This window comes from Petromyzon marinus, chromosome 41 (genome assembly GCF_048934315.1).
Source record: "Petromyzon marinus isolate PM22_M1 ecotype Great Lakes invasive population chromosome 41, UKy_Petmar_22M1.pri1.0, whole genome shotgun sequence".
Taxonomy (NCBI): Eukaryota; Metazoa; Chordata; class Hyperoartia; order Petromyzontiformes; family Petromyzontidae; genus Petromyzon; species Petromyzon marinus.
The window spans coordinates 4,902,622-4,924,734 of record NC_133707.1 but is presented as its reverse complement, the minus strand read 5'-3'; the positions used below and the strand labels follow the sequence as shown (position 1 = coordinate 4,924,734).

Here is a 22,113-nt window from a genome sequence, read left to right as displayed (position 1 = left end):
ATGAGTAGTCTATGTGTCTCTACATGAGTAGTCTATGTGTCTCTATGCGAGTAGTCTATGTGTCTCTACATGAGTAGTCTATGTGTCTCTACATGAGTAGTCTATGTGTCTCTATGCGAGTAGTCTATGTGTCTCTACATGAGTAGTCTATGTGTCTCTACATGAGTAGTCTATGTGTCTCTACGCAAGTAGTCTATGGGTCTCTACGTGAGTAGTCTATGTGTCTCTACATGAGTAGTCTATGTGTCTCTATGCAAGTAGTCTATGTGTCTCTACGCGAGTAGTCTATGTGTCTCTACATGAGTAGTCTATGTGTCTCTATGCAAGTAGTCTATGTGTCTCTACGCGAGTAGTCTATGTGTCTCTACATGAGTAGTCTACGGGTCTCTATGCACGTAGTCTATGTGTCTCTACATGAGTAGTCTATGTGTCTCTACATGAGTAGTCTATGTGTCTCTATGCACGTAGTCTATGTGTCTCTACGCGAGTAGTCTATGTGTCTCTACACGAGTAGTCTATGTGTCTCTACATGAGTAGTCTATGTGTCTCTACATGAGTAGTCTATGTGTCTCTACATGAGTAGTCTATGTGTCTCTACACGAGTAGTCTATGTGTCTCTACGCGAGTAGTCTATGTGTCTCTACATGAGTAGTCTATGTGTCTCTACATGAGTAGTCTATGTGTCTCTACATGAGTAGTCTATGTGTCTCTACGCGAGTAGTCTATGTGTCTCTACATGAGTAGTCTATGTGTCTCTACATGAGTAGTCTATGTGTCTCTACATGAGTAGTCTATGTGTCTCTACATGAGTAGTCTATGTGTCTCTACATGAGTAGTCTATGTGTCTCTATGCGAGTAGTCTATGTGTCTCTACATGAGTAGTCTATGTGTCTCTACATGAGTAGTCTATGTGTCTCTACACGAGTAGTCTATGTGTCTCTACATGAGTAGTCTATGTGTCTCTACGCGAGTAGTCTATGTGTCTCTATGCACGTAGTCTATGTGTCTCTACATGAGTAGTCTATGTGTCTCTATGCACGTAGTCTACGGGTCTCTATGCATGTAGCCTATAGGTCTCTACGCGAGTAGTCTACAGGTCGCTCAGCGCGTAGCCTCTGGCCCTCCGTGCGCCGGCGAGCGAGGAACCCGCCGCTCCCGCCGGTACCAGGAGGCGCTGCAGGGCGAACGGCGAGGGGCTGGGGGCGAGCGCCCAGCCGTAGAGCGCTCGCTCCGACAGCTCCCGTGGGCGCTCCTCGTCCCCGCCCAGGTCCAGGAAGTCGATGGTCGCCTCCAGCGCCGCCGGCGTCCCCGACGACACCACGGCGTCCAGCAGCTGTGGCCTGGGGGGGGGCGGGGGGGCGGTGGTGGGGGTGGCGGGGGGGAAGTGAGTTGGGGGGAGAGAGAGCAGAGAGAGAGAGAAGAGAGTGGGGAATGAGAGTGGGCAAGAGAGAAAAACTAAAGTATTTTATTTATTTTACCAGGTAAGGCCCACCGAGCGACCTGCCCACACATGATAGCTCAACGAAGTGGCTTAACGCGTGGACATATGTAGCTGTAGCCAGAGTCTCTAAACGCGTGATGTTGATTCTAAATGTGTGAGGGTAAAACCCGGAGGGCCCAGGGAAAAATCCACGCGACGATGCTGAGAGAGAGACACCGCAAACTCCAAATATACAGCAGCAGGCGTCGTGGTCGCGATCGAACCCCCGACCTCCTGCACACCAGGCGAGGGAGTTAACATCTCGTGCAGTGTGGGGAGATGTTGACAGAAACAAATGGCGGTAATTCCGGGGCTGTAGCAGAGAGAAGGGGGCCCATGGGAAATGATGACGATGACGATGATGATCACCATCATGACGACGGTGATGACGATGATCGTCATCATCACCATCACGACTGGACATCTGTGAAAAAGAGCTTCAGAACTCGTCGGATACCTCCGGTATGAATAAATATGTCTCATTCCGATATTTTCTTTGTCAGATCGCGTGAGTTCAATGCGTGTCGCGAACCCTCCTCCACCCCGACACAGCCAATCGATTGACAAAGTCACCACGTGAACAAACGCGGGCACGTAGGGCTGCTTCAGCAGCGCCGCATCGGCCGTGGCGGTGTTGTTTGTTGTTTGTTGTTGTTGTTCAGCGATCCAGACGCACACGCGCGCACCGCACTCGATTCTGACCGTGGCGGCGACGGCGGCGGAGCGACTCACAGCGTCTCGGCCTCCTCGGCCCTCAGCATGGAGAGCAGCGTGGACGCGGGGAGGGAGGCCAGAGCCCGGCCCAGCGAGAGGAAGGCCCTCGCCGCGTCCCGCGAGGCCAGCGAGTCGCCACGGAGGAAGCGGCGCGACTTGGCCAGCACGCTCGGTACCTGGGCGCAGGATTGGCATCGTCATAGTTGTCATCGTTACAGCCGTCGTCGTCATGATCGTCATCAACACAGCATCATCATCATCACCGTCATCATAATCGTCGTCGTAATCGCTGTCATCAACATCATAATCGTCGTCATCAACATCATCGTCATTATAATCGTCATCAACAGCATCATCATCATCATCACCACCGTCATCATAATCGCCGTCGTAATCGCTGTCATCAACGTCATAATCGTCGTCATCAACATCATCGTCATTATAATCGTCATCAACAGCATCATCATCATCACCACCGTCATCATAATTGTCGTCGTAATCGCTGTCATCAACATCATCATCATAATCGTCGTCATGAATGCCATCATAATCGTCATCGGCATCAACAACATCACCCCCACAACTGCCATCGTAATCGCCGTCGTCATCGCTGTCATCATCACCGTCATGATCGCTGTCATCAACATCATCGTCGTTATAATCGTCATCGGCATCAACATCATCGCCGTCATCATCATCGTCATCATAATGATCGCCGTCATCGCCGCCATCATCAACATCATCATCATCATGGTCATCATAATCGTCATCATCAATATCATCATCATCACTCTCGTCATCATTAGCATCGTCCATCGTCATCATCGTCTATAATGGAGGTTTTTGGGTGAGATCGCGTAAATATATAAATGTGTCGTTAAACCCACCACGACCTGACACAGCCAATTAGTAAGGGGTTTGTCACGTTAACAGAACATCGCCGTTAGCCGTCTAAGGTCTAGAAAGCCCTTCTGGACCCATGCCTCAATGCTATCATCAGCAGGTTAAGACATCAGGAGCCAGCGGAGAAGTCGGTGGCACGATGTCCCTTGCAGGGCGCGTATTTCCGTTCAAACAAAATGAACCATTTTGGCTTCACCTCGTACTACAAACTGCCCATGTAGGGTCCCCGCCTCTCAGTGGGCCAATCCCGCAAATCAAATAGCGTTAGGGGAGCACCGCAGGTTCAGAAATACCCACGAATCACTGCGTCAGTAACCCACAGCACTGACATTCAATGCCTAATTAGGACTCAATAAAAAAAAAGTTAAGTGCTCCATGCCTGAACGGATGTGTGGCATGGCTGTGGCATAACTACCGAGTGTGCAGGCGGTGCAATTGCACTGCGACCTATGGATATCTATGGGTCTCTGTGTGAGTCGTCTATGGGTGTCTGTGTGAATCTATGAGCCGGACGATCCCGAGTGAGACACTCAGCCCTGCTGTTGCCAGGAGGCGCTGCAGGGCAAAGAGGGAGGGGACCCATAGACTACACACTTGCAGACTCATAGACTCTGCACATAGAGACCCATAGACTCCACACTTAGACTCATAGACTCTGCACAAAGAGACCCATAGACTACGGACATAGAAACCCATAGACTCCACACTTAGAGACCCATAGACTCCGCACATAGAAACCCATAGACTCATCACATAGAGACCCATAGACACCGCACATAGAGACCCATAGACTCCGCACATAGAAACCCATAGACTCATCACATAGAAACCCACAGATTCCACATTTAGAAACCCATTGCCTCCGCACTCAGAAACCCAAACACTCCGCCCATAGAAAACCATAGACTACACAGTTAGTAACCCATAGACTGACGCAGAGACCCACAGACCGCACACATAGAGACCCACAGACTCACCACAGGGCTAACCGGGCGCGGGCGCGTTACCGTTGGCGGCGTTTGCCGGCTGGGCAGGGGCTCGTGGCGCAGCGGCAGTGCCACGGCGCGGTACGCCGGGTCCAGGCTCCGTGCCGCGTCCGCGGCGACAGCGGCGGTGAGCGCGACGCCGCTCCAGCGGCTGCGCTTCACCAGTCGCAGCTGCTGCCTGCGCTCCACGACAAGACGGCGAAGGTCCCCACGCGTAGCCTTCGAAGGGGCTGTTGGGGCGCCGCGGTGGCTAGGAGATGTCAACTCCCTCGCCTGGTGTGCGGGAGGTTCGTGGGTTCGATCGCGACCCTGACGCCTACTGCTGTGTATTTGGAGTTTACGTGTCTCTCTCTCATCATCATCACGGTGGCTAGGAGATGTTAACTACCTCGCCTCGTGTGCGGGAGGTTCGTGGGTTCGATCGCGACCCTGACGCATGATGTGTATTTGGAGTTTGCGGTGTCTCTCTCTCATTATCATCATCATCACGGTGGCTAGGAGATGTTAACTCCCTCGCCTGGTGTGCGGGAGGTCGTGGGTTCGATCCCGACCCTGACGCCTACTGCTGTATATTTGGAGTTTACGTGTCTCTCTCATCATCATCATCACGGTGGCTAGGAGATGTTAACTCCCTTGCCTGGTGTGCGGGAGGTCGTGGGTTCGACCGTGACCCTGACGCCTGCTGTATGTTTGGTTCAGATCTCGTCAGTGGTGTTGGTGGTGGCGGTGAGCGGGTATCGAACTCGGGTTACTGGGTTTGTAGCGCGGCGCGCTAACCGCTACACTGCCGCTCCCCACACCACCACCGTCACCACAGCTGCCACAACCACAATATTTATTTATACTGGAGGAATCCGATGAGCTCTAAAGCTCTTTTTTTATAGATATCCAGTCAACGGGTCAGAACGTTACGAAAACAAACAATACAAAAACACGAAAGTACAACAAAAGTAACCAAATAACTTAAAACATTACACAAATAAAACTAAACAGTTGTTTTTGTCTTACCAGGTAGAGCCCACAGAGCTACCAGCTCACAAATGAAAGCTCAACAAAGTGGCCCATCACGTGGAAATGTATAGCAGCCAAATAAATCATCACGATGATGACAGAGACGATGAGCAAACGGAATGATCCAGCCTCCTCCTCCTCCTCCTGTGCAGGTGAACGCACGCACCTGCTGGTGACGTTCACCCCGACGCCGGGCTGGAGGTTGGAGGTGATGGCGTGGCGCTCGATGGAGCGAGCGTGAGCCACGGCGTCGCCCTCCAGCCAAAGCTCGACGTGCGAGGAGACGGCGCGGCGCACGCCCAGCACCTGCGCCGCACGCGCCGGGGTCACGCGCGCACACGCACGCACGCGCCAAGGTCACATGCTCGCCGGGGTGACACGCGTACAAGCACGCACGCGCCAAGGTCACATGCTCGCCGGGGTGACACGTGCACAAGCACGCACACGCGCGCCAAGGTGACACAAGCGCGGCAAGGTCGCAGACTTGCGCCAAGGTCATACACGCGCGCCAAGGTCACAGGCGCGCCAAAGTCACACGCGCACGTCAAGGTCACATGTACGCTAAGGTAAGCCGCGCGCGTCAAGTTGACACACACACGGTAAGGTCACACGCTCGCTCCAAGGACGCACGTGTGCGCCAAGGTCACACACTCGCCAAGGTCACACACTCCCCAAGGTCACATGCTCGCCAGGGTCACACACGCGCGCCAGGGTCACACATGCGTGCCAAGGTCATACGTGCACGCCAAGGTCACACACGCGCGCCAAAGTTAGACACACGCACCAGGGTTACACACGCCCTCGCCAAGATCACACACACGCGCCAAGGTCAAAACACGCGCGCCAAGGTCACAAACGTACTCAACAAGGTCAAACACACGCGCCAAGGTCAAACTAGTACGCAAAGGTCACACGCGCGCCAAGGTGACACAAGTACGTCAAGGTCACACACACGCTCCAAGCTCACACACGCACGCCAAGGTCCCACAAGAGCGCCAAGGTCACACACCTACTCGCTAAGGTCAAATACACGCGCTCAACGGTCACACAGGCACGCCAAGGTCGCACGCACGCGCCAAAGGTCACACAAGTGCGGCAAGGTCACACGTGCGCCAAGGTCACAGATGCGTGCCAAGGTCACACACACGCACACCGAGGTCAAGCGCGCTCCGAGGTCACACACACGCACGCACGCCACCCACGGCACCCACCCACCGTTTAATAACAAAAGTTTACACGAACTGTGTTGTTAAAACACTGGCCTGATTCACGGGCGGGGTGCCCCATGATATCCGTTATCGTAACAAAGATAGGAGGTAAAGGTGCGACTCTGCAATGTCTTGCTGAAGACACTGCTGGCAGAATGTGCCTCCACCAACACGAACGTGGAAATTCCACCATTTGGCTCGGCATGGCGGGAGGGGGGGGGGGAAATCTCTCCCGGGTTTTCGAGGTGAGCCTCACGTCGTCTTCGTTCGAATCCACGACGCGATCCTCCGGGTGGACGCAGCTCCCCGGAAGTTTCCGTTTGACGAGCCGATCGGCGGCCTGTGTGTACGTCACCTGGCACTCGCCCGAGGCGTCGACCTGCACAGCGGGGGGAGGGAGGAGGGAGGGGGAGGAGGGGGGAGGGATGAAGAGGGGGAAGGAGGGGGGTGGAGGGCGGGAGGGAGGGAGGGGGAAGGAGGGGGAGAATGAGGAGAGGGTGGGATGAGGGAGGAGGAAGGAGGAGGAGGGGGGAGGAGGAGGAAGGAGGAGGAGGGATGAAGAGGGGGAAGGAGGGAGGGGGGTGGAGGGCGGGAGGGAGGGAGGGGGAAGGAGGGGGAGAATGAGGAGGGGGTGGGATGAGGGAGGAGGAAGGAGGAGGAGGGGGGAGGAGGAGGAAGGAGGAGGAGGGGGGAGGGATGAAGAGGGGGAAGGAGGGAGGGGGGTGGAGGGCGGGAGGGAGGGAGGGGGAAGGAGGGGGAGAATGAGGAGGGGGTGGGATGAGGGAGGAGGAAGGAGGAGGAGGGGGGAGGAGGAGGAAGGAGGAGGAGAGAGGAGGAGAAGGGGGGTAGGAGGTGAGGGGGGAGGAGGGGGAGGGAGGTAGGACGAGGACGGCGGAGGAGGAGGGAGGGGGGACGAGGAGGAGGGGGGAGGAGGGAAGGGGGAGGAGGACGGGGGAGGAGGAGGGAGGGGGGAGAGTGGGGGGAATGAGGAGGGGGTCAAAGGAGGGAGGAGGAGGGGGGGAGAAAGAGGAGGGGGGAGGAGGGAGGGGGGGAGGAGGGGGGGATCATTCTGTTGACAGTCCTCCATGTTCAGTGGCCGTCACCTCCATCATTGTCCTCATCCATATCTGTCAACAACACGGCTGTTACGATATCGAGCGGTGATATGCACGATACAACTATGTATATCAATTACATATCGTTCATATCTACAGTACTAGTGTTCTCATACTTGCTTTGCCTTCGTACTGTTCACATTTTGCCGTTGTTCTCTAGTCTAACACCGGTGAGTCAAGGCCCTAATGAAGGCTGTCTCTGGTGCAGGCCAATCAGTTTCAAAGGCAATGCCATATAATATCAGAACATGTTTGTTTAATTGTTTTTGCCACACGTATGTGTGGTTAATGGAGATTGATGCCTTGCAAAAGGTACCTATTTGGCGTTCGAACATCTTAGCACCTCTTATCGATTTAAAGCTTTCGTGACTGCAGGGATTCATATTCTTGGTTCTTTCGGTGAAGTCACGTAGAAGGGAAATAATAAAATAATAAAAATACAAAAATGTAAAAGATATTTTTACTGTTTTATTTTTATTCTTTTATTATTTCCCTTCTACGTGACTTTACCGAAAGAACCAAGAATATCTTAGCACCTGTTGTAATTTCCTGTTCTTATTTTTCATCATTTTGGATACTGGCAAAAAGGTCCCATAAATATTATCATGATCAACGTCACTATTTAGATCGAGCCCTCCCATGCAGTATATCTCGAGACGCCTTGCGGTAGGGGACCACCCAGCGGCAGCTGCCCCCTCTGCCATGTGCGGCGATCGCAGCAGCGGCCTGCAAGTAGGCATGGGTCTGCCAGTTAGGCGGCGATGTCGTTAAGGAGCTTCCCAAGTAAGTAATCGGCGTGCAATGTCGCTCTGCGCCACTGTGCCGCTCCCGTTCCGCTGCAATGCACGCCGACGATGCCCGCTTTGTTGAGGACGATATTGGCCGCATACGATAAAGATTTACCGATCGACAATTAATCAGCAGCGGTGAGAGAGAGAGAGATGTGGTGGCTGGAGAAGAATGATACGTATACCACGGACAGCCATAACATCAAACACGTCCGTCCTGAGAGAGATCGGTGCCACTCTGCCACACGAGGCCCTATTCGCGAAGCACAAGGTTACAAACTCAGGACACCGTTGTGAGGACCTCCGGACCGGAGGAATCTGTCTCTGCTTGGGAATGGAGAAGGTGGCAGGGAGAGAGGTCGACCTCGGAGGAGGTGGACGGACGGCAAACGAGGACACCGGCTGGCCTCGCACACGAACCCAGCTACGAGAGGCAGCGGGTCACGGGTGGTTGTGCATGGCGGAGTCTGGCCGTGGATTGTCAACCTAGAGGTCGTACTCGACCTGACGGCACGATGTGACATGGTGAGAAGAGAGAGAGAGATCGAGAGAGCCTCTAAGTTGTCCGCACCTCGGTGGCGTTGCCGGTTTGGGGCTGCAGCTGCAGGAGGCTGGAGACGCCCCGCTTCAGGTTCACCACCTCCGTGGGCTCCCCGCTCACCGCGTACATCTCCGGCACCTGCGGCTCGCGCGCGCACACACGCGTACACGCACACACGCGCACACGCGCACACGCGCACAGACAACAACAACAACCGCCATTCGCCACTAAGCGGCGGTGACGTCACCACGATGCTTGTGCCAGGCTATGTGCACCTTGAGGCCACGTGAAGTGTCGAACGCCCGCTGGCAGGTCACGGGGCAGACCCAGGTGCCACGGGTCGACTGACTGAGATGACCGAGACGACTGGTTGATGCACCACCTGTGCCCCCTACTGTGCCAACTTGCTGTGCCACCCGGCGCTCCGCTCGTTGTTGTGAGCGTCGCTCCTCCGCCCTCTGTTGTTTGAGGGCGACTGCCTCCAACTGCCCAGTAGCATCCTTCACGAGCCTCCTCCACAGAGGCCGCACACACACGCACGCACGCGCACCAGCAGCGTCGGTGGGAGAGTCGGGGGTGGTGGTATTCCAATACGCTGGGGCGTAGATTCCATCGAGATCACTGAGATCCTCTGGATTGTGCATTGCTCGCTGTCACCGCGGTCGGGGCTACGCTACTGGGTGATCGTCGCCTTTGCAATTGCGGCACCTAAAGAGTCTGGAACTCCACGACACGTACGAATCTTCATATCTCGACTAAATACGTGTCTGTTTAAAACGTCTCTCTCGCCTCTACTTTCCTTCGTTGATGTTAAACTGTGTCCGCATGTTCGTGCATAGCGCCCTGATAACTAATGTTTAAGGGCGTTTTATACATTGCTATATTGTTGTTGTTGTTGTTATTTTGCGTTCTGGAACACTTTCCAACTCAAAGGTCGGAAAGTGTTTACGCATGAGATCTGTCAGTTAGTCCAAGGCCGTAATTATAATATATATTGGGAGGGACACATCCACCCCCAATATTCAAATATGCTCAAAATGTCCCCCCCAATATATTGCTATAAAATAGATTTCTGTTTATATGATTGTGGTTATGGTTGTACTTTATTAATCCCTAATCTCTGCCATTACATACAATGAAACAAGAAATTATAAAAAAGATAAAACAGAGCAATGTAACACAATACACTATTAGACATTATTGTAAAACATAAATAAAAAGTCCATCCCATGTGTTAGTGAATTTTTGAATATTTTAGGCAGGAAATTCGTTTTCAATTTTCGATTTTTTTCTGGGGGGGGGGGACCCCCAGACCCCCTGGAAGATTTGGTCCCCCCCCCCCCCCCCACCAATGTTAACTCCATGGCTACAGCCTTGAGTTAGTCGGTCCGTCCGTGATGGAGGAAGAGGCAATATTACTCTCGTAAAGGCGAGCCATTATCAATTAAATGTTACGATAACGTTGTGTTACCGTTAGGGACTTACTCCATTGAAAAATGACCAAATTGATCGAAGAGTTCCCCAAATCTTGGAGGCACAAAGCAGAGCCAAAAGGACGGCTTGAGAATACCGATCGAATTTTTTTTTTCCCTGACAGCTACCCATCGGCTCCACATTGCTCGTTTAAAAAAAAATACTTCTGAGGACAAACGCACGTTGGAGAGAGTGGCAGATTTTCGCAGTCACTAATGACTGGGATGGTGGCGAGATGTTAACTACTTCGCCTGGTATTCCGATTTAAAGCTTTCGTGACTGCAGGGATTCATATTCTTGGTTCTTTCGGTAAAGTCACGTTGCTGTCCGTGGTGCTAACGTTAAGAAAAAAACCGCGACTTTTTTCAAATTTTCTTGCTGTGGTTTTCACACCTGATGATGATTGCTTGTGTTGCAATCGAAACGTCGTGAGAATTTTATTGTTTTATCTGTATTATTTTATTATTTCCCTTCTACGTGACTTTACCGAAAGAACCAAGAATATACTTCGCCTGGTATAAAGGAGGTTGTGGGTTCGATCCCAACCCTGACGCCTGTATATTTCCAGTGTGCATGTTCTCCCACGTGGTCGCGTGGATTTTTATACGGATTCTCCGGCTTTTCCCTCCAAATTTAGAAACACGCGTTTACAGTATTTGGCTGCTCTACACTTCCACACGATGAGCCGCTTCGTTGAGCTATCATTTGTGGCCAGGTGGCTTCTGAAAAAGAGCCGTATAGCTCAGTGAACCCTACCTGGTAAAGTAATTAAAAAAAAGACTGCAAAAAATCTGTCTATACTTTTAATCATGGGCGGCTAAAATCCCAGGGTTTGAAGGGAGGATGATGTGAGTAGTGCCGCCTCTTAAATGGCCACCATGAGCAATCATCGAATCACGTGGAATGCGCCCGATCTCATCAGACCTCGGAGCCTGGATAGCAGCACCTGGATGGGTGGACCATCACGCACAGCAGGCTGCGCATTGGCTGCAGGGCCACACGGCGAGGCGGTTGAGGAGCAGTCCCTCAAAAAAAGAATCCATCGCGATGCTGCTGCTGTGCTTCTACGCGCCCACGACTCCATCACCAGCCCGCACTGACCGGCGTGGCGACCTACGGTCAAACGAGGGCCACGAGCAGCACGGCGGCGTGGGCGGGGATCCTCGTCCAGCAGTGGGTGGACGAGAAGCACTGCGCGTACATACCAACGTATGTTGAGCTTCTTTCGCACCGTACGTAGCCAACCGTGTTATGTATGCATGTTACCTTCTTTCGCACCGTACGTAGCCAATCGTGCTATTCGGAGGTGCGCGGGGGAAGGACAACAAGCTAAATGCAAAAATCAGTTCTAAAGAAATGAGTTCTCAATCGAGATGATTTAAAAGTGCATTGCTCCCAGTGGCTTTCTAATATCGGAAGGAAGAGCGTTCCAGACGGCCACAGAAGCGCATCTGACAGCGCGCGATGCGGTGACCACCGCCGTCTTTGTTCAATGGCCAGCAGCCAAAAGCTCCTGCGGCGAGGAGGATGACCGGAGTTCGCGTGATGGTTTATGTTGCTTGGCGTGATCAGCGAGGTGTTGTGGGTTAATTTGTGGAAAGCACTGCATATGAGCAGCGCCTGGGCCGCTGTCTGCCACTGCACCGGTAACACGGTATGCATTTATGTACGTTGAATTTATTTCGCACCGTACGTAGCCAGCCCTGCTAATCGGAGAGGTGTCGGGGGAAGGACAACAAACTAAACACAAAAAGCAGTTCTAAAGAAATTATTTTCAATCTAGATGATGATTTAAAAGTGCGGAGGCGGTGTGAGGGCGGTGTGGGCTCGCGGTTGTCACCTTCCCGCTATCCCACAGGATCAGCCACGGGGTCCCCAGTGCCGCCTGAACCTTGGGGCCCAGGGCAGCCGCTTGAGTCCCCATGGGGTCGGCCTCAGAACTGGAGTCGGCAGAAAGAGAACCCGCATGGACGGTGAACCCATCGAACTGCGGGCAAGTGGACACAGAGATAGCATGCACGCTTGAGTGGACGTACAAAAAAACATGCGTGCGTGAGAGTACGTATGTGCAAATTAGCGGGGAGCGGTAGCGTAGCGGTTAGCGCACCGGGCTAAGAACCCGGCCATCCGGGGTTCGATTCCCGCTTACAGCCACCGCCAGTGACGATTATCTGAACCGGTCCTGGGCCTCCTCTAGGTCGACTCAGCCTCATGTGGGTACCTGGGGTGGTGTACAAACATCGCCACTGGGAAGACAAAGGTGGTCGGGCGTGGTGCTGGCGACCCCACGCATTGCCATGTCGGCCTTCATAGGTGCTCGCTATCAGCACTTGCCCCAATAGTCTGTTGGGGCTATACGGGGGATCTTTGTCTTTGGCATGCAAATTATACACAGAGAAAAATATCTCTCGTATAACCTACATTGACCGTTGGAACAAGTGCCATTAGCGAGTGCCTATGAAAGTCAAGATGGCACATGAAGGGGTGATGTGGTGAGCACCACGCCTGGCCGCCTTTGTCTCCCCAGTGCTGCTAACGCACCGCAGCAATGGGCAGCTGGAGGGAAAGAAAACAGTGTTAAGCAAACATTTGCCCTCAATTGAGACTGATTTAAATAGGAGCTATGGGGTACTTCAGATACTGACTGAAAGCTAAAGGGGAGACCCAGAACCAGCGAACTCAAATCGTGTAGACACCACCAGAGATAGAGTTTCCGTTCTCTATTTATGTATGGTGGGGGGCCAGGGGCTCGCTTTGTCCCCCACATTCGGAATCGCGGGTGCATACAATCACATTTGTTTTTATCTTAACGGTAACTTACTGAAAATAAATTAATAAAGGTGGCCAGGTTGGGGGTGCATTGCCCCCCCCGTGCCCCCCCCCCCCCCCCCACCAAACTCTGCCCATTAACACCATCACTTCGAGACGCAGCAACAACGACGACCACCAAAGTCGGCGGTGGTGGTGGTGGTGGTGGTGGCGGTGGTGGTGGCGGTGGTGGTGGCGGTGGTGGTGGTGGTGGCGGTGGTGGTGGTGGTGGCGGTGGTGGTGGTGGTGGTGGTGGCGGTGGTGGTGGTGGTGGCGGTGGTGGTGGTGGCGGTGGTGGTGGCGGTGGTGGTGGTGGTGGTGGCGGTGGTGGTGGTGGTGGCGGTGGTGTGACCACAGCGCTCGTGTCAGGCCAGCTGCACGCCGCCTCGTGAACACGGTCACCCCATTCACGCACTCCCTCCCCTCCACTCCCTCCACTCCCTTCCACTCCACTCCCTTCCACTCCACTCCCTTCCACTCCACTCCCCTCCACTCCCTCCTCTCCACTCCCTCCCCTCCACTCCCTCCACTCCCTTCCACTCCACTCCCTTCCACTCCACCCTCCTCCACTCCCTCCTCTCCACTCCCTCCACTCCCTCCCCTCCACTCCCTCCCCTCCACTCTCTCCCTCCACTCCCTTCCACTCCACTCCCCTCCACTCCCTCCTCTCCATTCCCTCCCCTCCACTCCCTCCACTCCACTCCCTCCACTCCCCTCCCTCCACTCCCCTCCACTCCCCTCCACTCCCTCCACTCACTCCCCCCCACTCTCACTCACGAGGAGCTGCAGGAGACCCACACTCTCTACCAACCCTCCCTCCACTCCCTCGATTCCCCTCCACTCCCTCCACTCTCCTCCACTCCCTCCACTCCCTCCAATATCTCCACTCTCTCCACTCCCCCTCCATTCTCACTCACGAGGAGCTGCAGGAGACGCACACTCTCCACCAACCCTCCCTCCACTCCCTCCACTCCCTCCCCTCCACTCCCTCCCCTCCACTCCCTCCCCTCCACTCCCTCCCCTCCACTCCCCCTCCACTCTCACTCACGAGGAGCTGCAGAAGATGCACACTCTCCACCAACCCTCTCTCCACTCCCTCCACTCCCCCTCCACTCTCACTCACGAGGAGCTGCAGGAGACGCACGCTCTCCACCAACCCTCCCTCCACTCCCTCCACTGCCTCCACTGCCTCCACTCCCTCCACTCCCCCTCCACTCTCACTCACGAGGAGCTGCAGGAGACGCACGCTCTCCCGGCCGGGTTGCCTCCACACCTCCGCGACCTCCAGCAGCGAGGAGACGAGGAGGGCCGGCTCGGGAGTCTTCGGGGCGCCCTTGCTGCGCTCCAGGGTCACGTCCACCTCGTAGCTGAAGGTGTGCGCCGTGCCACGAGGAGGGCTGTCCACCACCACCACCACCGCCGACGCAGTCGCCGTCGCATTCGCCACCAATTCCGCCGCTGTCACCGCAAACGCAGAAACACGCGGCGAGATTTGCGACGTCGCTCCCTCTCCTCCTCCTCCTTCTCCTCTTCCTCCTCCTCCTCCTCGCTACTCATGGAGGGCGGGGAGCGTCGAGAATTATCTCTCGAGCTCTACTCACTTATGTGTGGAGGTATTATGTGTGGTACGTTGAACTTCTTTCGCACCGTACGTAGCCAACCGTGTTAGTCGACGGTGCGGGGGATGGACCATGGGTGGAGTTTGCGGGCGGGCAATGCCCCCCCCCCCCGCCCGAACTGGACATATTTATTCATTTATTTATATTTTATTTTCAGTAGTTTTTGAATGTAGCCCCCTCCCTTCCCGTCGATTCTCTTCCCCGCCGTTTTTTTAAAGTGAATCCTCTTCCACCGGGCACCGTTTTCCACGATTTTTCGCCTCTTGTGTTGTTGTTGTTGTTGGCATTGTGTAGTCAGATGATGACGCAGGAGACGATGATGTCACGGAACTTGAATGGGTCCCCCTTCGTCCACGAGAAACCCCTCGCTCACAGTAAGCGGTGCATCGCCACGTGCTACAGAATGGCCCGCACGAGGTTCTGCTACGCTTGTGAGATCCCAAGAGGGACTGCTGTGTCTATGGACCTTGCACGTGAGTCGACGGGTCTCTATATAAGTGTGTGGGTCTCTATGCAAGTCTATGGACCGTGTAAGTGTACGTGAGTAGACGGGTCTCTATGTAAGTGTGTGGGTCTCTATGCAAGTCTATGGACCGTGTAAGTCTACGTGAGTCGACGGGCCTCTCCCTATACAAGGACAGTGCCTGTAACCTGCGCAGATGCACAGGGTAGAAACACGTGGAGAAACGAATTCCGAGCAGCCGACCCCAGGCCAATCGTGAGAATTTTTTCGCTCTTTGATGAGTTTTTTTTTGTGGGGGGAGGGGGGTTGTACCGCGTGCTGTGCGGCATGACATTCAACCTCTCTTGGCTTAAAGGCAGATGTATTTTTTGAGCATACACGGTGCAGAGTCATTGTGTAACCTGACAATTCACAGAGGGATGGAGGAGGAGGAGGAGGAGGTGGTGGGGGGTGAACGGCAATTACAGTACTAACGTTACGCTGGAATTCGCCCGTGGCGCACAACTAACGGAATGCAATCCCCGCACCACAATCCCACATAACCAGACGGCCGTGTCTTGTGATCCACCGTGCTTGCATCCGCCAGCAGTGGTGACAAGTGACAAAACGGACTTGCGCTGACACTTGGGGCTCTCAAGTCTCTCCAGGTCAGCGGCCCAGGAAAATATTTCCACGTCCAAGATATGACACATCCAGAATCCCGTTCGCCGTGACTGCGGCGGCTCATAGCAACGTGCAGCCTATTCCGGTCTAGCAGCGACCCAGGGAATATATTGGGTGAGAAATTAAGGCCTGTGCTAGACCGCGGGTCTCTGCGTGAGTCTGTGGATCTGTATGTGAGAGGTGGGCTGAATTTCAGGTGGGTCTGTCAGGCTTGGCAACTCATTAAATCTTTATGCATCCGGCACACCGCATTCAGGATAGCTCCTCACGCCGTAGCTGCTGTGCTTAGTCACATGCCACCTTATTACTCAATTCTACCAGCAACCCCGAATGTAATTATTATTGAGAAAATAAAAGCCCTAGCTGCTACGATTCATACTATTTATATGATCAATAATACATTTTCATTTGCCACGATTGAAAAAGAGTGCAGCCCTGAAATTGCTTACTCAAGAGGGACAATTTTGACCCGCTCTTCTTCCACGCTGGTCAGATCTCTTGGGAGAAATCGGATTATCCACACATTACCCTACCCCACCACGCGAGACTCGCCGATCGACTAACCGTGGTTGCATCAATTATGTACTGCTGAGTGGTATAAAGGCATTGGGGCGGGGGAGGGGGTGGTAGAATGTAAGAAACTTGCACCAGTGTCTCGACACAAGTCCGGTGTGCTGACCAGTGCAGATTAGCAGAATCCACTACAGACAATTGACAACAAATTAAAACAGCATGGAGCTAATGCTGTTCACCGTTGTAACAACCAAGGAGTCTATGGATTATTGCTTCGTAAAGTATGCCTATCATTTGCAGGCGTGCATTCTTTCTGCACACACGAGGCTCAATAGGTGCGCTCTAAGCACAAGATGTAATGGCATCGTAATCGCTGCCACTGATGTTGTCATCATCATCATCCCCCGTTGTGACTTCATAATGATGGGTGTGGAACAGAGGTATAAGAGAGCATTATTTACAAATAAAGCTCATCATCATATGGGCCACACAATTGAAAATGAAGGGGACACGCGTTTAAGTCGCAATAATCGGATACAGGAGGGGAATATTTTCGCTCTGAGAATCACTTTCTGATTTTAGCCAGCTCATTCACGCAGAAATGTCGCTGCAAGAAGTGCAGTGACAGAAGTGAGTGAGGTGCGTGCATGAATGTGTGGTTGTCCAACAAATGTACAGAATTAGAAAGTTCGGCCCTCAGTGAGGAGGACGTTCCCCACCCCGATTCTGGACAAACCACACAGAACCCACATGTAACCACCGAACAGAACAACAACAACAACAACACAGCACTTGTGGCAGGCTAGTTGCACTTTGATGCCACGCTAAGTGTCAAACTTTGATTCCACGTGGCAGAAGGTAGCGGGAACAGACCCATCATCGAATGAGATGATGAACGAATGCACCCCCTGCGCTCACCACGCACACCCCTGACAAAGACAAAGATCCCCCGTATAGCCTGAACAGACTGTTGAGGCAAGTGTTGTTAGCGAGCACCTATGAAGGCACAGGAGGGGGTGGGTGGCCAGCACCACGCCCGGCCGCCTTTGATCTCCCTAGTGGCGATGTTCACACACCACACATAGGTACTCAGTTGAGGCTGAGTCGACCGAGGGGAGGCCCATTGCCGGTTTAGATAATCGTCACTGGTTTTGGCCGTGAGCGGGAATCGAACCCGAGTCGCCGGGTTTCGTAGCGCAGCGTAGCGCTGACTGCTACACCACGCACACCCCTTACACACACACACACAAACACCACCATCTCGCTGGGCAAACCTCACCCGTCATCGGAGCCCTTGCAACGATGAGCGCCGTGCAGCACGCGACCATAGCCAGCGTGGGACCCATGGTCTCACGGGACCGGCAGCGGCGGAGGAGGAGGCTGTGCTCGCTAAGAATCCGTGAGCTCGATGGCGCTCCGTTCAGCTCGCGACCGATGACTCGGCTCCTGCAGAGACCGAGGAGCGCACAGAGACAGCCACGGCGAGAGGAACGCAAAAATGTAGCGGCACGCCAAGCAGAGTGTGCGCAGTGCAGCGCGACGCGAGGGAGGGAGTGGCTGATCGTTGGACAGGTGATGCACGGATGGTTGTGAGCACACAGTTGATGTGGGGGCGGGTGACAGGTGGATAGGTGGGTTCGATGTGTGAGTGGGTGGGTGGGTTCGATGTGTGAGTGGGTGGGTGGGTGTTTGAATGGGCTGGTAGGTGGGTGAGTGGATTATTGAGCGAATGGGTTGATGTGTGGCTTGGTTAGTGAGTGGGTTGGTGGATTGAACGGTTTTAATTCGTGTGTCAATGGGTGGGTGGTGGAAGGGTGAGCGGTTGAATTTGTTGGTAGGTGGACGAATGAATTATGGAGTGAATGGGTGGGTTTTGGATGGGTTCGTGAGTGGGCCAGTAAATGCGTAGTTTGAGTGTACGATTCACTAGATGGGCTGTCGGAGCAGCTTTGGTAGGCGTGATGGGTTAGTGTATTGATGAGTAGGTAGGTTATTGAGGGATGGGATGATAGTGCGATGAGTGTGTGGGTTGGTCGCTGCATAAGTGGGTTAGGGAATGGGTGTGTGAGTGGATGGTTTGCTCGGTGAGTGGGTGGGATGATGCTGTGGGGGGAGGGGGGTAGGTGGATGGACATGAACATTCACGTACAGATAGATGGGATGGGTGGATTCATGTTGAATGAGTTGGGTAGGTTGTTGATTGGTTTGTTCATGGGGTAGGCTAGTTGGTTAATGGGTGGGTGGGTGGGTTAATGGGTGGGTGGGTTAATGTGTTCGTGGGTGTGATGGACGGGTTGATGTACAGGGCGAGTGGGATGGGCCACGCGTGCAAAATGCGATGAGATGGCATCGCCTCCACGTGGGATTCTGCATCGCAGAGGGGGCCGTTTCCCCGGAGGGAACGATTCCCGGCGAGCCCCGTCTCGTCTCGCAGCGCGGCGAGAGAAGCAGCGGCGTTCACTCCTCCACTCCAGCAGTTTAAACTAAAAGTATAAACTATTTTATTTATTTACTTTACCCAGGTAAGGCCCCACTGAGCTGTACAGCTCTTTTTTACAGAAGCGACCCGACCACAAATGACAGCCCAATAAAGTGGCTTATCGTGTGGACAATTATAGAAGCCAAATACTCTTAAACGCACGTTTATAAATGTGGAGGGGAAAACCGGAGGACCCGGAGAAAAATACACGCGACCACCGGGAGAACGTGCTAACTCCAAATATACAGCAGCAGGCGTCAGGGTCGGGATCGAACCCACGAACCTCCTGCATACCAGGCGAGGTAGTTAACATCTCATAGCCACCGTGATGATGATGAGAGAGAGACACGCAAACTCCAAATATACAGCAGCAGGCGTCAGGGTCGGGATCGAACCCACGAACCTCCTGTACACCAGGCGAGGTAGTTAACATCTCATAGCCACCGTGATGATGATGAGAGAGAGACACGTAAACTCCAAATATACAGCAGCAGGCGTCAGGGTCGGGATCGAACCCACGACCTCCTGCATACCTGGCGAGGTAGTTAACATCTCATAGTCAGCGCAGAACTCTTGTAACCTAACACTAACCCGAACCAACAACTACTTTAATTCTAACCTACCATTTACCTGCCCTAACACTGAACTAAAAAATTCCTACCATAACTATAATAACACCTTGATGCTGAACTAAAAGATGTCTGCCCTAACACAGGAGGTCTGCCCTAGCACAGGAGGTGAGCCCTAACACAGGAGGCCAGCCCTAACATGGTAGTCCCGCCCTAACACAGGAGGCCAGCCCTAACACGGCAGGTCAGCCCTAACACGGTAGGTCAGTCCTAACACGGTAGTCCAGCCCTAACACAGGAGTCCCGCCCTAACACAGTAGTTCTGCCCTAACACAGGTCAACCCTAACACAGGAGTCCAGCCCTAACACAGGAGTTCAGCCCTAACACAGGAGTCCAGCCCTAACACAGGAGTCCAGCCCTAACACAGTAGGTCAGCCCTAACACAGTAGGCCAGCCCTAACACAGGAGGCCAGCACTAACACAGTAGGTCAGCCCTAACACAGGAGGCCTGCCCTAACACAGGAGGCCAGCCCTAACACAGGTCAGCCCTAACACAGGAGGCCAGCCCTAACACAGGTCAGCCCTAACACAGGAGGCCAGCACTAACACAGTAGGTCAGCCCTAACACAGGAGGCCAACCCTAACACGGTAGTCCTGCCCTAACACAGGTCAGCCCTAACACAGGAGGCCAGCCCTAACACAGGAGGCCAGCCCTAACACAGGAGGCCAGCCCTAACACAGGTCAGCCCTAACATGGTAGACCTGCCCTAACACAGGTCAGCCCTAACACAGGAGGCCAGCCCTAACACAGGAGGCCAACCCTAGCACGGTAGTACTGCCCTAACACAGGAGGCCAGCCCTAACACAGGAGGCCAGCCCTAACACGGTAGTCCAGCCCTAACACGGTAGTCCAGCCCTAACACGGTAGTTCTGCCCTAACACAGTAGGCCAGCCCTAACACAGTAGGCCAGCCCTAACACAGTAGGGCAGCCCTAACCATGAAACAACCCTGAAACAAAGCCGCTCACCCTAACAACACCTTACCAACGTCTCTAGCCCAACCCTTGACCCTAACTCTACCATAACGCTCTGGTGGTTTGCCTAGCCATAGCACTGTTCATATGACTCTACCCTGATCTTGCTACTACCCATAACCATACCCAAATAATCCTAACCCTATCCCTACCACCCAAACCATATCCGGAGCGAACCTTATTCCTAGTTATACCCAAAACCGACCCATACCCCTAACTCTATGCCTACCCTTATCCCTACCTCTAGTCCATTAGTACCGTTACCTACCCCTAGCCATTATCCGAATACTGTCACTAACCAGTTATACCCTATGATGTTGTCCCTGATCCTAACACTACCCCTATCCCTACCTCCATCCGCAACACTAGCCATAGGCCAAATCATACTATCCCTACTCATAAATCTACCCCTATATCCCATATCTACCCCTTTACCTTACCCTCTTATCCTACCCCTAATCCAATATCCTAATGATGTTAGTCCTACCAATAATCCTACCCCTACCTAATCCTTATTTCTTACCTATACCTATCCCCACAGTCGGATCTAGTAACTTCTCACGACGGGGATGTAGCTATTTAAATAGGACGCTACATTAGTAAATAAATAAATTTTCTCTGGTAAAAAAATATATATTAATTTTCTGGGTCTCATTGGAACCGATGCCGCCTATACCTTCCCCCAAACCTACACGTTACCTTGATCCCTCATTCTCATCCAGAATCCCATTTCTCATCCTGCCTTCCACCTCCGATTCGCAACGGTTGACTACGTACGGTGCGAAAGAAGTTCAACATTTATACCTGACTCGCTCAATCCCTTTTTAACACGAAGGATGCTTTCGCGACCAATATCATCCATAGCAGAGGTTTTGGGGTTAGATCGCGTAAATATATAAATGTTGTGTCGTTAAATCCCGCCGCCACCCGGCACTAGTGACGAATTTGCCACGGTCTGTTTACGTGACAACCCTTACTAGTTGGCTGTGTCGGGTGGTGGCGGGTTTTCACGACACATTTATATATTTACGCGATCTAACCCAAAAACCTCTAATATGGTCGGTTATTCCCTACTTAACATTATTCAGTATATTGCTATTCCTACATCGTCCTCATCCCATCATTATCCCAGCATCATCTTCATCCCAACATTCTCATACTAGCATCAAGACCATCATCTCTCATGCACCATCCTCATCCTAGTATCAAGATGATTATCATAATGATCCTAATATCATGATGATGATCATCTTCAGCCCATCATCCTGGTATCATCCTCATCCCATCATTATCATCTTCATCCTAGCATCATCCTCATCCCATTATGGTCATCACTATCCCATCATCTTCATCCTAGCATCATGCTCATCCCATTACGATCATCCTCATCCTAGAATCATCCTCATCCCATTACGATCATCCTCATCCTAGCATCATCCTCATCCCATTACGATCATCCCATTACGATCATCCTCATCCTAGCATCATCCTCATCCCATTACAATCATCCTCATCCTAGAATCATCCTCATCCCATTACGATCATCCTCATCCTAGCATCATCCTCATCCCATTACGCTCATCCCATCATCCCGCTGAGCTGCAGAGCTGCTGGCTGCTCAGTTCGCTCCGTGAGCCGCACGCCTCTTCCGCACGCTTACGGAAGGACCCCCCGCACGCTGCGCCCTGCTGCCCTGGTTAATCCAAATCGAGCAGCGGGGAAGCATTGAAAATCATTACAAAATC

The 22,113-nt window shown here is 53.1% G+C and overlaps 1 protein-coding gene across 6 annotated transcripts in view; it reads right to left on the bottom strand.

Annotated features, from left to right (window-relative positions):
* Nucleotides 1–22,113, bottom strand: part of LOC116951057 (microsomal triglyceride transfer protein large subunit-like) — a 37,620-nt gene that overhangs the window by 13,366 nt on the left and 2,141 nt on the right. For 2 of the 6 annotated variants that reach the window (XM_076073262.1, XM_076073261.1), the window contains exons 2-10: nt 17,565–17,731; nt 14,253–14,485; nt 12,060–12,206; nt 8,777–8,884; nt 6,559–6,681; nt 5,261–5,400; nt 4,105–4,261; nt 2,213–2,370; nt 1,166–1,340 (exon numbers count right to left, since the gene is read on the bottom strand). In XM_076073262.1, the coding sequence (XP_075929377.1) occupies nt 1,166–1,340; nt 2,213–2,370; nt 4,105–4,261; nt 5,261–5,400; nt 6,559–6,681; nt 8,777–8,884; nt 12,060–12,206; nt 14,253–14,485; nt 17,565–17,631 (1,308 nt within the window). In that variant the 5' untranslated portion in view covers nt 17,632–17,731. Of the gene's footprint in view, nt 1–1,165; nt 1,341–2,212; nt 2,371–4,104; nt 4,262–5,260; nt 5,401–6,558; nt 6,682–8,776; nt 8,885–9,021; nt 11,333–12,059; nt 12,207–12,326; nt 12,441–14,252; nt 14,486–17,564; nt 17,732–21,067; nt 22,022–22,113 lie in introns of those variants that run through there. The other 4 variants (XM_032969413.2, XM_076073265.1, XM_076073264.1 and 1 more) reach the window with 4 other exon arrangements.